The 16,443-nt window shown below is 37.0% G+C and overlaps 1 protein-coding gene across 4 annotated transcripts in view; it reads right to left on the bottom strand.

Annotated features, from left to right (window-relative positions):
* Positions 1-2,668: 2,668 nt before the first annotated feature.
* The window catches only part of NLGN4X (neuroligin 4 X-linked), a 187,161-nt gene continuing 173,386 nt past the window's right edge, over positions 2,669-16,443 (bottom strand). For all 4 annotated transcript variants that reach the window (XM_074607004.1, XM_074607035.1, XM_074607025.1 and 1 more), the window contains 2 exons: positions 14,815-15,604; positions 2,669-6,402 (listed from right to left, as the gene is read on the bottom strand). In XM_074607004.1, the coding sequence (XP_074463105.1) occupies positions 5,553-6,402; positions 14,815-15,604 (1,640 nt within the window). In that variant the 3' untranslated portion in view covers positions 2,669-5,552. The remainder of the gene's footprint in view (positions 6,403-14,814; positions 15,605-16,443) is intronic.

The raw sequence follows: 16,443 nt of genomic DNA, 5'->3' as shown, positions 1-16,443 counted from the left end.
CAGATGAAAAATGCTTTCTCACAGTCATACAGCATAGGATGGAACAAATCTAGGACCAAACTTAACTGTTGTGACAGCAATAAAACCCACATGGTAATATATTAGTACCTCTCAAGGAAGTATTTGATGAAATAGTGACAAAAAATATGAGATTACATGAAATGAAGTGAGTTAGGTACAGCAAAAAACATGACATCAGACATCAAAAGCTGAGAAAAGAGGAAGTGGTCTCTGGAGATGCAATACTTTTAAAACAAAACAGAGATAAAGTTCACTATATTTTTGTGCCATATCTTTGAATGTTGGAGAGAAACATAACTCTGCTGTCTAATCTAAGTCAAAGTCAGTATATGCCAGTTCTGTGTCTGGCTCTTCATTTAAACCTGGACTCTTGGGAATAGGACTACACTGAAGCATCCTGGTAACCCATAATCCCTGATAAAAGGCAGTAGAGGAAGAACTTTTTATGCTTTCAGCACTTGAGGGTCTTCATGGAGGAGGGAAAATAGAAGGATGTCAACTATTTCATTTCTCATCTACATAAGTGGATATTCCAGAAATTACTAGAACTTCCTGGAAATGTTTTGCTATTCTTTGTGGGAAAGGGGTGGAAAATGAAGTTGGGAAAATGTAGGTATTGCAAAAATTTGTCACATTTCCATTGAAAAAAATGGAATGTACCTAATTTATTACATGCTTATTTTACGTTTGATTAGTTGGAATATTAATGCATATTCTCCTTAATTACCACTGTGTCTCAGAGGAGCTGCAGTTCACTTGTTTTATGACAACATTCTTTCTCTGGTCTGGACTTTGTGACTGGATTGTCATCTGTGAGTGATCTGGGTTTCTTTACCACAGTAAAATTTGAATGAAGTAGACTGGGTGGGCTACAAAAAACTGAGAAAGCATAACTTCCTTAAAACATATAACTTTTAGAAGACACAGTGAGGAAGGACCTTGGTGGCCACAGTGGAACACCAAACAAAATAGTTTGAATCAAAACTTCATCCCAAAGTGAAATGTTATTTATTATGCTACAGCTCAAACAAGATGTTTAGACATTTCCAAACCCCTTCCTTATTTTTCATTTGCATTAATAAAAGGTTGCTTTTCAGTCTAATTTGAGGTGCTGAGAAGCATTTTAACATATTATGATATTAAATACATAATATCATAATTTCTAGTGGGATGGAAATCCCAGATTTTACCAGCTGCTAATGGTCTCTGGAGGGATTCAGGCTGATGAGGTTTGTGATGTCAAACAGCTGTAGATGAAAATACGAGAAACAGTTGACAATAATTAAATAATACAAATGTAAAACTACAAATCTGAGACAAGCACATAATCGTGATGGTATTATTTCATATGATTCTTACGTGATATTAAATACCATTAAGTTGTCATACTCTTCGCAAAGTCAAAATAGGAACATTCTAATCTGCAGATTTATATTTCAGACAGTTAAGAAATAAAACAACACAATATTTAGTTAGCATGAACAAACTTCTGAAGCTTTTCTTTTTTTTTTTTTTAATGTGAAATTGATTAACTGAAAAAAGGTGATTTATTGAGTTCACCCAGCAATTTAAGGTGAATGATTCACAGAAATGACACAATTGTAACCCCTTTTCTTGTGTATGAATTATCTCAGAGCAAGCTGTGGAATTTCAAAGTGTACCTGTAATTAAACATATTTGCTGAACAATTCTAAATCTGCAGTTTATTTGCAAAAGCTTTATATACAAATTTCATATTCAAAATTCAAGCTGCTTGATTAGGTCAGTAGGCACATAATGTTTCTATCTCAGAAGCTTGATTCTTCATATCAAAAATCCGATATGAATCATTCAGAATTTGCTTTTTGCAAATACTCTTCAATAATATGCTCAAAATTCATCAAACATTATTGTTAGTACCTCTATTCAGCAGAATAGTTACAGAAAGCAAACAATACCCATCCCAAATTGCTGAAACGTCTATGTACCTTTCCAGTGAAAGGAAACCTTGCTGATAAATGGAATTTAACAGTGTAAAAGAACAAACTGTATTTACTTACTCGGCTTTTGAAGGAAGAATGATATTAATGTACCTGCAATATATGTAAATCCCTTAAATATATATGAGTAACTTATATTGCTACTCCTACATATTTTTTTCTAACAAAACTCATTGTTTATCTAAATTTTAAGTATAAAATAAAAGTATTTTTACTTCTGGAGCCTGGATTTATTAGGTTTATCTGAATTATTTTGATCCCTAATTTGGAAGATACATTTTTCAGCTGCTAAGCCACACACTAATATGGGAAGCTGCTTTCTTAAGCTTTTTTTCAGTGCTACAGAAAATACTAACAGAACAATTAAACCATTGCTTCAATGGGAGTTGCAGTGCTTACAGGTAAAAAATATATGGAACTTATTCTCTTATATCTTCATTGTCTTGAGTTTCTTTCCTTTTACTGGCAGGCTTGTAGAACTACAAAAGCCATGAAAATTCAATGCTAACTTCAAAGTGCAACCTCTGTTATTTTAATATTTTTGTACTGTGTATCAAGGCATTGTTTACATTAGATAATGAAATGGAGATGGGGCAGAAAACAGACCTCTGAAAGACTTTCTACACAAAAGGATGAACACGTAGTTCTTTGCACAAAGCATTAGAAAATACTGTGATATTTTATTATTAAAAATGCTGCTGAAAAGTTTATACATATGTGTCCAGCCATATATATCTTCTATCATTACTTAAGGCAAAAAACAAAAAATTGCAAACCAATAACAGAAGAAACCATTAAACCCTGCGTGCCTCTTAAGGTCAAGAATATAAGCCTGGGAAAGTAACTTTTGTTTTTCTTTTACAGTTTGCAAAGTATATTTTGATATCATTATATAGAATTCTATGAAGACCCTATAAATCTGTTCCCTCTATAAATCATACATCAGTCCAGATGTATCAAATTATTAAATCAACTTGATTGTAATTACTTTCAAAAGCTAAAATCATTCACTTACAGGAACTTTTTTTTTTTACCCAAATGTCACAAGCCTGACACAGTACTGTACATATTGCTAGCAGAAGACAATTGGAAGTACTAAACAAATACTTTAATTCACATTACAAACATACCCAACTGATTATGATGCCAAGCATCATTACCTTTTTTTATTTTTTTCTTTTTTTTCTTTTTTTTTCTTTTTTTTTTAACCTTTTTTTAAAGAGTTATGAACTGCTGCATCTCAGCTGAGGCATTACATAGGTGGTGGAAATGGCCTGGTATAGAGTCAGCGTTACTCAACATTATGTGATGGATCAGTGAAAAAAAAAATCAACAGTTTTCCGTTTGCTACTACTTGTACTTTGGGGTTCTTTCTTCATCACATTCCAACCTGAGCATCCAGGTCAGGTTTATAGCACATTTATTACAGGTAAAGGATTATATCAGCCACATGTTGCATTTTTATCATGTCATTAACTTTCTTTTTATTTCTTTCCTTCAGAATCTGTTTTACTGCCTGCTACAACAAGGAATTGTGCAGATGAATAGACCTCAGTGAATCACCTTGTCTTTGATTTTATTTGTAGGGGTGACTATTCCAAGACATTTTATTAGAAAACAAAAAGCATAGAAAATAAGAAGAGGTACAAGGCATCTTGTGTTAGATACTTATGGGACGTATGATATTGATGCAGCTTAGTCGTGAGTTAATAATAGAAAATACATCTGGGATAATCATGTTCAAGTGCAGACCAATTTGTTCAAATATCTTTGGTTACTATCTCTCGATGATGGAGTAACTTTCAAAGACAAAATATAAAGCAATCTTCATCTGCGAGAACTTATTTCTAGCTTTTCACATTCAAATCAGTTGTTTGAATCAAACCGCTAAGTTGCTTTGTTTGGTAGCTCTGCTTGGCACCTTGTTTTCTAGTTAAGGAAAGGCAGAAGGGAATAATCAGCTAAGAATTTTGCCCTTCCCGAGAGTGATGCTCTCTGGGATTTTCCCTTTTATTCAGACGCAGAACAGCTGATGACATCTCTGCTTCTCTCTCCCCAGTGTTAACTGACTATGGGACTGCTGCGTAATAAATCAGCAAAAAAAGTATTTTCTGACAGGTACGCTCTCACAAAACAGGATACTGGGCAGAGAAGTTCTTTACACACTGATCATTTTGGAACATTTTAAAAAACAGCCAGCCAACCAACCCACCATTTCCCCACTTTCAGATTGTGGGTTTATTTCATTTAGCAAAGCTAAGAAGGTGCTTTCTCAACTGAGATTCCGCTGCAACGCTGGTGAATATAGAGCTAGGTTTCCTCAGAAAAGGCTGACCAAAACACAGGCTTTCTTTGCTTTTCTCAGGGCACAAAACTCTTCCTAATGTATCACAATAACCAAGAACTACAAACTGGACTTTGAATATATATTATCGGATGTTTCTTGGTTCAGTTCAACAAGCTTAAAATAGTAATTATTTTCTTTTGAGGTTTTTTTTCCTCCATTTTCCAATCCATTGCTGAAAGGCTAACACAAAATTAAATTATAGAAAAAAAAGTTTCAGAAAAGAACAACAATCTCCTATGAATACTTTAACATGCACTAGTGTAACCTGTAAGAGAAAATATGCAGGTCACACAGACAACTGTATCCTCTGCATGACACCATGGCCTCATATAAATGAAATATGTTAGAAAAAACTCATGTTTTTTGTTTACCACTAGTAATTAAGAAGAAATTCCTCCTTTGGGCTTGGAGGAAACAGAGGTGATATGACTAATGTATATACACATAGGTCACAACAGAATGCACAATCTTTCTAAAAGCTCTTTTCAAACTGAAAACATCAATAAAAGCTTCTTTTTTTTGTTTGTTTTTAAACTCACAGCTATGTACATTTTTACAAAGTATCTTTAAATATAGTTCAGGCTGGCAAGTCATCTCTTTGCACAGAACTATACGTATTTTACTGCATAGTCAGTCCTCCTCTTTTTTTTTCATTTTTGTTTTTAATAATAAAATTCTATTTCCCCCGTCTGGATTACAGCTTCATATGCTGGGTAAAAGCCCGTGGTGATGTCTTTGTTTTAACAAGGGCCATTCATGGTATGGCACATAAAGAATTTTTTTAATTATTTTATTTATTAAAAAAAAAAACAAACAAAACCAAAACACCTGTACAGTCACTGTCTCTGTGTTCCAGAAGACTCTGCTTTGCTTCCTACACTCAAAACACCATTTTAAGTGACTTCTTCTGGCCTCAACTCTCAATCAAAGTGGCTGAGATCTTAAAGCAGTATCGTAACAGCAATGTACACTTTTCACATTTCACAGGGTTTGTAGTTGATCTTTAACATCAGAGAGAGTTTCTGTGGGAAGGATCAGTAAGAAAATAATGACTGTCCTTCTCTTTTACTTGTTTTTACTTTAGATTTTGTCAAGGTGTTCAATTGATGGTATTATAACTTTTTCCTCTTCTTTTTTTCTTTTTTTTTTCTTTTTTTTTTTCTTTCTTCCAAGTGGCTTGTGAGGGTACAGGGGGAAGGGCTGAGCTATACCCTAGTGGTCGAATGTCCATGGGGCAAATTTGTACTGTTTTGTCCTCCACTGAAGGTGTTGAAGGTATGCAAAGGCTGCATTCCTGTTAATGTATTTGGAATCATGGTTATGGTGTTGGGTGTCATTAACGGGATGTCGTCTGGGGACCTTCTCAAAGTAAGCGTGTAGTCAGGCGGACAGGTTAGTCTCAGTGTGTCATGGGCCTGCAGCGATTCACACTCGTGGTCATGTTCTAGCTGTTTCATCTGCAATGACATAATCTCTTCATTTTGTATGTGTGCGATATCATTGGTTGTGTTCCTCTGGGGGCTAGGCCGCCTGTGAGTCTCGTGACGCCGCTTGTCCTTCTTGTAATATAAAGCAGCAAAAGCTAAAATATTGAGGAACAGCAAGGATGCCCCCACAGCAATAGTGACGCTCAGCTCTGTGGAGTAATCTCGCTTGTTTTCTATCAGAACTGTCGTATCCTCTGGAGCTGTTTTATGGGTGTCTTTTGAATGTTTGGGATTGTTGGCAGGTGTCATTGCTGGACGCTTGGTGGCTGGCCACAATTTACCAGGAGAACGTCGCGTCACATAAGGAAATGATGTCATGTCAGGAGGGGGAACTTTAGTTGTTGTGGAAACGTACTGAAATATTTCATTCAGGTTGTGAAGGTGCGGTACTAGCTCCAACCAGAAAGCAACTTTTGTTGCTCGGTAGTGGTCACGAACTCGGGGTTTCAGGCCAATATGCAGATAAAGCTGGTCTTTAGGATTGTATTTGGACCAGGCCACTTCTTCAAAGCGGTTGGGTTTTGTGTGGATGAACTTTGTGTCCTGTGGAACAGGCTGGTTTGGATCTCTACAAAAATAAAAACAAGCAATATTATAGTCAGTAAAAAGAACAAAACCAAAAGCAAACACCAAAACCCCCTCTATCCTTTAGTTAACCGTTTATCTGATAATTAACATAACCTAAAAGCAGAAGCTAAAAAAACTCCCAAACTTAACAACAGAATAAAGAAACAAAAGAAAAATTACTTACTGTACAGTGATTCTCAGACACTATAATACTTTTTGACATGAAAACAAAGAAAGGGTTGTGTTTCAGGTCCCAAAAGCTCATCTGAAGTTCAGTATCATATTCCAAAGCTATTTTAGATAGGTAACAACTACCTTTCCCCATAGTAAAGGTGTAGGTTCAGCTCTTCTCAGTGTTTGATATTAACTTTACCGCTTAAGATACCACTAGTTCCACTGCTGTAAGTAGTAAATATGGATATCTAATCCCTATGGCAATGTTGGAAGTCCATGTGACCATAAGAATTTATACTAGCTGTGTATATTACATAAAAAACTTTAAAACACAAAGTAGCAGGGCTAATACATGTAATTGGGAACTATTTCTCTTTGTGTTCCTTTACTGAACTATTAGTCCCCCTTCATTCAAGTATCTACTTTAGGGAGAAGCCTTTGAAGTATTTGTATATTACAAATCTTAATTTGCATTAGGAGATTACTATTTGAAAGTTCTGTGTGCTCATTGCTACTAAATAACTACATTTACTGGCCGTAAGACAGTGAGCCTTAATTCTGTCCTGGTTTGTAGGGATGAGAAATATATTAGCTGAGATCAATGTGTTTTATAGTAGTTAAGTAGTAGTAGAACTAAGAGTAGTATATTACTCAGAGATAATTTCAAAACTGGTAAGCCAAATATTTAAATGAAATTATACTTTTCCCATCTTTTCTTTTTTCTTTTCTTATAGGTTCAGAATAAAGACAAACCAATGGCACAAAAAGCATTTAAATGTGTCTATGTACCCTTATGATTTCAGTAAACCTTACACAGATATGTTTTCCTCTTGGCATGAAAACATATAGAAATGCAAAATTAATAATACTTAATATTCTGTTGGGCATGAGTTTGAATCTTCTTTTACAGCAAAGCACATTTTCTGGGACTTTGTGATATATTATACTGAGAGCACATGATTCATTTTCTCCGAGAACTTTCCATTCTCCTTTCCATTCCCATATGCATTATTTTATTTCCTGTGAAAATGATTCTAATATTTTCCTTTTCTTCCAATATACTGTTATGCATGTTACAGGAATACCAAGACCCATTGCTACATATTTTAAAGCATCTTAATTTTTTTCTTTTTCCATTTTCAAAAGTTCATGAACATGATTGCCTCTCTTAGCATTCCTTTTCTGTTTGTAAAGAGCTACTCTTTAGTTCATAAACCAGACTGCCAATTTAACTTTAATAATCTCATTATTTTTGTTTTCATCTGTTTGCCTGAAAAAAAAATTATCTTACCTTTTTTTGAGTGAAAGGAAGATTTTTTTTTTCTATATAATTTTGGTACTGTGTTTTACTTATGCTTGGGGGTTTAGGTGTCCAGGGTTTTTTTATATGGTTTGTTTGTTTTTTTAATATTGTACTGTATCAAATCTTTCCCATCTCAATAAGATATAAACTAGGGGTTCCAGAACTGCAAAGCATTTTTCTTGTCAGCAACTTAAAATCCTGCAAGAGTTACACCACAAAATACATCTTGTGTTCTCTCCACTTGCTGTTTTGATTCACACCACAAAAGACTCTGGGAAGAGTCCTACAGAAGATGTATAAATTAAGCTAGCTCGTGTAAATGAGTTTGCACTTGATACACAGTACTCAAGATGAAGAAGCTGAGCGCTCATTTCAACAAACAAAGCTGGACGTGCACTTTTTTTTAGTTCTTTTTTTTTTCTAATGGCCCTATAGAAATGACAGCAAATACCTCCATCTACCTCCATCTCTTCTTTTTAACTATACCTATTAGGAATAGACAATTATGCCGCCACCTCCTCCAAACACAAGAGACGAAATTAAATTACATGAGGGTAGTCTTGTATTTCAGGATTTGTTTACATGGCAGTGTGTGGACATGAAGCTGTCCATTGAAACAAGGAACAGAAAAAAAAATCAGCCAACCCTACAAGTAATTTCTTTGCTGAGGGTATCAGAACCCTACCATTGGCATCAGTTCTAGGGTTGATTACTTAATAACTGAATAAATGGTCTGAATATTCTCTCTGAATTTGGAGCAAAGGCATTTAAATGATTTTTTTTTTTTTCCCCACAAGAAAATGGAATAACTACGTCCAGGCATAAATAGAGGATCTAATAATGCATCTTGGTTTTACAGGCTAATGATAATTTACCAAAAAATATTCAGTGGATATAAATAAGAAGAATTTTACTTTCTTGGTCCCTCCTCCTATGTACACTATTCATAAAATCATAAGGATGCAACTTATGACATGTTAAATTTTTTTCTTGAGAAGTTGGGCAGCTTATCCTATTATGAACACTTTTCCAGTATTATATATAGGCATGAAATATAAATGTACATAAAATCATTTCTCCTACCGAATCAGATGTTTGACAAAACTTTTGATCTCTTACTTTAACTTCACATTTCCTTTTGCTTTTTCTAGCCTCTCACATCACCTTTGTGTTTCTGGACACTCTTGAGGCTCAAGTGTGTAATCTCAGAACAAAAGGCTGCTAGGAGACCTTCCTTTAAAAACACATTGCAATCCTGTTGGCAAAAATATACTCTGAAAAATATATTTTCAGTTCTGTACTTCTTCCAGTAATGGCTCTCATAGGGACTAGATAACTTGTTTCCCAATCCTACTAGTTGGTAGGGAGCCTTTTGTTTTTTCTTCATCCTATTGCTAGAACAAAGTTGATGATGGTTGTTATTCATTTTGCATTCCAATTATTTATTTTCACCACCTAATTTAAACAGCTACTCCATCAAAAATGCCCCCGTAATGAAATGACTGAACTCCTCTTCCATGTGATAGAAGACCATATGAGGGTGTTTCTTGTCCTATCTAAGGTATTTTTTTATTAACGTGCAGAATCATCTGATTTCATCTGTCACTTTTTTTCCACACGTTTTACTTAATTTAACGTGTTGGTGTTCATTGATTTTTTCTCAGGTGATATAAAGCAAATGTGTCTGCAATGAATGCTGCTTGGAGAGCAACACACGTTCCTGTTCAGAAGGTGATTTGGTAGCTGACCTGGAGGGCAAATGAGGGAACTGAGTATTTCATATCTGGGGATATTGGCATGGGAAGAATGATGGGAAATCCTAGAAGCAAAGAATTTTTTTGTTTGGAAGAGACCTTTAAGATCATCAAGTCCAAACATTAACCTAGCACTGCCAAGTTACCGCTAAACCATGTCCCTAAGCACCAAATCTACACATCTTTTAAATACCTTCAGAGATGGTGACTCAACCACGGCCCTGGGTAGCCTGTTCCAATACTTGATAACCCTCTCAGTGAAGAAATTTTTCAGAATATCCAATCTAAACCTCCCCTGGCGCAATTTGAGGCCATTTCCTCATGTCCTATGGCTTGCTACTTGGGAAAAGAGACCGACCCCACGTCACTATAACCTCCTCTCAGGTAGTTGTAAAGAACGACAAGGTCTCCCCTCAGCCTCCTTTTCTCCACGCTAAACAACCCCAGTTTCCTCAGCCACTCCTCATAAGACTTGTGCTCTAGACACTTCACCAGATTCATTGCCTTTCTTTGGATTCGCTCCAGAATCCCAATGTCCCTCCAGTAGTGAGGGGCCCAAAACTGGACACGGTATTCGAGGTGCAGCCTCACCAGTGCCAAGTACAGGGGGACAATCACTTCCCTGGTCCTGCTGGACACACTATTTCTAATACAAGCCAGGACACTATTGGCCTTCTTGGCCACCTGGGCACACTGCTGGCTCATATACAGCCAGCTGTCAACCAACACCCCCAGGTCCTTTTTTGCCAGGCAGCTTTCCAGCCACTCTTCCCCAAGCCTATAACACTGCATGGGGTTGTTGTGACCCAAGTGCAGGACCCGACTCTTGGCCTCGTAGAAGCTCATACTGTTGGCCCATCGATCCAGCCTGCCCAGATCACTCTACAGAGTCTTCTTACCCTCAGGCAGATCAACACTCTCACCCAACTTGGTGTCATCTGCAAATTTACTGAGGGTGCAGACTCGATCCCTTTGTCCAGATCATTGATAAAGATATTGAACAGAACTGGCCTCAGTACTAAACCCTGGGGAACACCACTTGTGACCAGCCGCCAACCGGATTTAACTCCATTCACCAGAACTCTTTGGGCCCAGCCATCCAGCCAGTTTTTAATCCACTGAAGCATACGCCCATCCAAGTCATGAGCAGCCAGTTTGTCCAGAGGAATGCTGTTGGAAGCGGTGTCAAAAGCTTTACTTCTTTAGAAGTTTTCTATTATCGTGAATTCCATATAACATGCTGAAATACCATTCATCTTTTAACTACTTCTGCGAGAGCATTAACGATCAGTCAGGACAATGGAACTGTTACTTTAATGCACTTAAATTGTTTTATTCTTCTTGTGTCATTCTCTAACTTCACTGGAGAGCAAAACGTCAACAGTTACATACTAAGTCATTCTCCAAAACACTGAAAGGCCCCTTGATCATTTATTTTCTTTCAGCAGTCCTCTTTTCTCCATATGGAAAAAAAAAATATATATATTAAAAAACTGTGTGACATTTCTTCATGCTTCCACTGATTTTTCATATTGTCACAGTATCAATAATGGTACAGCCATTACCACCTGAAGCACTGTTACGCAGGCATATTTTCCCTTGCCTCCTTTCCTCACTTATCACCAGGTCCCACTGTTGCCATGCTCCCAGTCAGCTATTATAACTACTAAGGAAGCAAACCGTAAGTTTTATTTGACTAACACAGATTGGCCATTGGAGACAGTTATTTCTTCAGATGAAAACATCAAAAAGAAATGCAACAGCCTCATAAAGGAGTTCACAGAGAATTGATTTGAAAACACACTTTAATCATTGTAGGTTTAATTGTGTCTTTAATTCGAAAGCCAAAATAAATATAAAACACAGACATCCTTAATAACTGAGGTTTTTTCTTCAGAATCAATGGTAGTAAAATAATTCAGGAGTGCTTATCCGAATTACAAAGAAAACAAGGATACATCCTTTAGGCTTTTATCTTTCCCATCACCAACCTCAGTAGAGTTGGATAGATGGGAGCAAAAATAGAGTATTGTAACTCCTCAAAAGATGGTAATTTTTAGAAAACCAATAGGCGCCTCCAATGAGAGCATGGCTTTATATATACTCTATTAAACTTCAAATCCTTCACAAGAGTGTAGCTGGCAGACTATCTGTGAAGTATTAGCACACATCTCCTCATGTCATTCACTGTCCCCCTGCTGATGTGTCTGTGAAGGATGTAACATGGCTTTAATTAAGAGAATATTTGAGCATATAAAATTACCATTACAGTTAGGATAGTACTACTGGCAGCAGACTGAATCTTTAAGTGTACCTCTTAATGAAGCTCTCACACATAGTTTTGCACATAGAGGAATCAAAAGCCATATTTTCATGTCATTTTTGTAGCCCAAATGTAGTTTCTCACACCTACTCTGTGACAAATTGCTTTTCTATTTCTAAGGCATGTTAGAAACATAGTTTTGAAAAGCCAAAATGACTGTTAATGAAAAAAAAGTTATAGCAAGGCAGAAAATGGAGGATCAGCAAAACACAGCTTCCAAGTATTAATTCCAAGCGTGATCCATATGCCATTAAACAGTCACTTTATTGTCACCTCCTATTTGCTTGCTTCAGTAACTGACTTCAAAGTAAAACACAGTAAAAGCACTGTGCCTTATGCTGTGTCTTTGACACCTAGTGATTTTACAGGACTGACCTGCCCTTCAAACCCAGTCTTGGCAGCAGGCCCATTAAGCAATGTGTGTTTTTTAGCAGCAGGTGGCATGTCAGTTAAAAGCCCAGCACAGTCCATCAGAATGATGCACCACCTGAGCTGTAATTATACAATAAGTACCTGGATGCAGCCTCTGTAGGAAAGTCATCAAGATGGAAAAGTGTCAGAGACATTAAAATTAAATAAATAAATCTGCAGTTTTAATGTTCAAGGGTCACCTACAGGGAAATGTGGAATAATAAACTCTCGCAGTCAACAGATTTTTCATAGGTGTTGCCATGGGTACAAACACAAAGAAAACCAAGGTCTATCAGAATAAGGATGGGAAACAATCAATTGAAAAAAAAGGTGGGAAAAACACAAAACAAAGACCCCAACAGCACAGTCTTGAACCATATACATTTTTTTGAGAGTTGGAGGACCTGAGTGGGCACATGGATTTCAGATTGCATGTGCGAGGGTAGAGAGGAGAACGGTTACCCTAGGTATGTCCCCTGTTGCCCTAGGTTTGAGGTGCTACAACATTCCCTTTTCCCTTGGAGGGACCAGAGGTGCAAAGAAAATGTAATCTTAAAATATTATTTTCCTCCAAGTATTCTCTTGTACTATCCAGAAAAATTAATCATTGTTCATGTAAACAAAGAAAAAAACCAGCAAGGTAATGCATCTTGGGTTGCACTTTTCCTTTCCTTGTGAAAACTGATATTTTACAGCTAGAGGTCATTTTTAATGACACATCTTTCAGACTGTCTATAAAGGGGCAAGTTTGTAACAGAAGATACATCCCACTCCTGCCTCATCAACAGTGGTGAAGTTTCAGAAATGACTAATGGCTCTCCCAAAACACTTGTTGTGCCTTTAGGTGTAGTATGACAATGGGTTCATAACCAGAGAACTTGGTGATGGCACGTACAGCCTGCTGAAATTAGGTTTCAAGTAGCAACAGCTGGAAAGTGCTTGCAATTCCGATTAATGGTGGCAGCTGGGGCTGTGAGAAGCTCCTGTCAGCCTCAAAAATTGTTTAAATATGACTACAGGGAATAGTCATAAAGTAATTTTAAATAATAGTGAGACGGTGGAGATCTTGCATCTCCATAATAATTTCAATGATGTATATACATGAGGATCTGAAGTCCTCTATGTATATGTGGCACTTCATCTACACAAATAAAGACAGACTGAGGGCATAATCATCTTTCTGAGTGTGCAGTACAGCCAGCATGTGGCATTCTGTGTCCATAAACCAAGCTTTCGTCCTGAAGTTTGTCCATCCCGGTACTGATGACTTCTTGTTGCCAAATACATCTAAATATTCCACAGTTCATTCACTATTGTTGCAGTACTGTGGGATTTCTGCGCGCAAAAGTGTCTGTTTGCCTAAAACGCAGTGCAACAAAAGCTTTCCTTTTGCCTTGTAAATTGACCTGAAGCATTTGGTTTTTACTCAATTCATGCTCAAGGTTTTTGTTAAGGCTGCAAAATCTCTCTCCCTCGAACGTCATTTGGCTTCATTAAAAGCTGCAAGAGCTGCTGAAGCCCCTGAGAATTTCACACTAGGCATCTCTGAATTTTTCTTCTATAGCTGCATACCATTCACTGCAGTGCAGCAGAGCTGCAGTTTCCAGAGCCCAATCCTGCCATTAAACATTCATTGGAAAGATTTATAGCCCCTTTGTGCCACAAGTATCTTTGTTTTAATTCAGTACCGAAGACTCAAGGTTAACAAAAGAGCTCTTGCTGCTCAAGTAAAACACTGCAATACTCTTTAAAGGAATGCTATAGGAAGAGAATAGAAATTATTAATAGCGCTCACAGATTAAGCTGCTTTGAGGGTTCTTTACTTGGTATTTACAACTCCATTTCAGCAAAACACTGATGTCTTTGTTTTGTTTTATAAGCAGAATTAATTTAAATTTTTAACCTTCTCAAAGCAAAATTTATATCTGAGTCTCTTCTTCATTCCAGTCAAGTACTTATTATTGCCATTATAGGCCTCAGAGGGAAAAAATCTTTCCAGTGCAGCGTCCTCCTTTCTGTTCCAATCCCTCCCTGAGTTCCCATCCCTGTGAAGGTCGCTAAAAACACAAACTTCCTTTCTTTTGTAGCAGATAAGTGCTATCTGCCTGACAGTTCCTTCTTCAAGTAGCAGACATGTTGCCTCTGATTTTTCCGTATCTTAGTGTGATGCTTTTTCTCTAAGACATGCTTTGTCTTAATAATTGCCCTACTTTTTGAATCAAAAATAAAATGCATTATTATTCTCACTGAGCTACTGGAAGAAAAGAGTTTGAGGGAACACATTAATTAAAAATCTATTAAATATGAATAAGCCCCAGTTACCTTCTCTCTTACGCAAATAGTGCTATAATACTGCTGCAAGATCAGGGTTTGAAGCCACTGCTATAGGATACAGACTATTTTAGGAGTATGTTATCAACAAAAAGGAATGCTGGAGGTCAAACTTACCCAGTTTTGGCGAAGTTAGTCCAGTATGTCATAACTACTGCACTGAGCATGACATCATTCTTGGAAAAGTTGCAGTTGAACAGTTCTGTCGGGCCAATCATAGGAATCCCAAACACGTAAGGAACTTCATCACCATGAGCTGAATCAGCCCAGCTGGGTTTCATTTCACTTTGGCAATGGTGATAAAATGCATAGAAATATGTTGGAGACCCATACTGAGCATGCAGGTCAGCGGTAGCAACGGCCGGAGCAACCCACTGATGGTCTGTAAAAAGAGCAACCAGGGTCTTCCGTCTTGTTTCGGGGTTTTCTTTGTCTGCCCAGTCGGTGTACATGAATTTAATGGTCTCTCGCAGTGTATCTTTCCCTTCTGGATAACCATATAGATTGTCCACAAAATTGGAGACAGAAAAGTCAAAATCATTGGGGGATACACCATCTTCATTATCTACAATGCCATCCACAAATTTTAAACCTTCCCCTTGATTTACACCCAGCATTATATCGTAGTTAAGGAATTCCCCTTGCTCCATGAGAATCTGAGGGTCATCTGGAATCACGTCTCCATCTATGACAGGCCCAAAGGCAATGTGGTACGTGGCTGGAGTAATGGTCTGTTGAATGAGTTCTTTGTAATTCTTATTCCGAAGACATTCAACCAAATCAGTGGTATCCAGCATGTCGCAGCCCACTTTATCTGCCAATATCCGAGTGTACTTGGCAGGCTGGTAGTTCACTGCCCAGCTGGACAGGGCTGTTCCACTCTGTATGATTGCCTTTTGGAACAAACCTGCAGGTGCAAATTGTTTAAATGCAAATCCGATTATATATTAAAAACTATATAAATAAATTAAAAGCAGCTTTCACTAAGCAAAGAAGGCTTTAATTGTACAGTAACTAAAAGATGCATATACCTAAATTTCAATTCAATTTCCATATATTCTACCGACTCCTCCCTTTTTACAGTATCTCTAACAGGCTACTAATTAAAATCTCTCTTTTCTTGATGCTCACACATCTAAAGCATGAAGGTTTTCTGCTTCGAGAACAAAACTCATGCTTGTACTGCAGTTTTCTTGCATCTTTAATGGAAGTCCCTGGCTTTAGCACAGTAGTAGTCTGTAAAAAATTCTTTAAAGTAGTGGCAGCTACAAGCAATCATATCCTCTTCGCCATGTAAATGACTCTTATAAATGCGCTCTTCAGTAGTTTAAAGGTCAAATGAAAATTACACACTCTCATTTCCCTCACAGAAGAAATGCATCATAATTTGAAAAAATCTGCTCTGCTAAAATCAATTTAATAGGCTTGAGTATTCTACTCTGACATAATTTTTTCTTTACCATCTGAATTTTGTGTGTGTGTGTGTGTTAGTACAGCCTATATGTTGAATTAAGATATATTTACATTGGAAGAGAGTGAGACAAGATCCAATATTTTTTTTTCTGGTTGTTTTATATGTATTAATATAAAGACAGATGAAAGACCCAGACTGAAGAGCTTCTTTGTATCACCAGAACACTGAAAAGCAACTGGAGCTTGCTGGTGAATCCACCCGATCTGTTTTTTCCTGGTAAGATCACTAAAATGGCCTATTTTAAACTAAAATACCTGGGCCTCTTCTGCAGA

This window comes from Larus michahellis, chromosome 1, assembly GCF_964199755.1.
Source record: "Larus michahellis chromosome 1, bLarMic1.1, whole genome shotgun sequence".
Taxonomy (NCBI): Eukaryota; Metazoa; Chordata; class Aves; order Charadriiformes; family Laridae; genus Larus; species Larus michahellis.
This window is presented reverse-complemented; position numbering and strand designations above follow the sequence as displayed.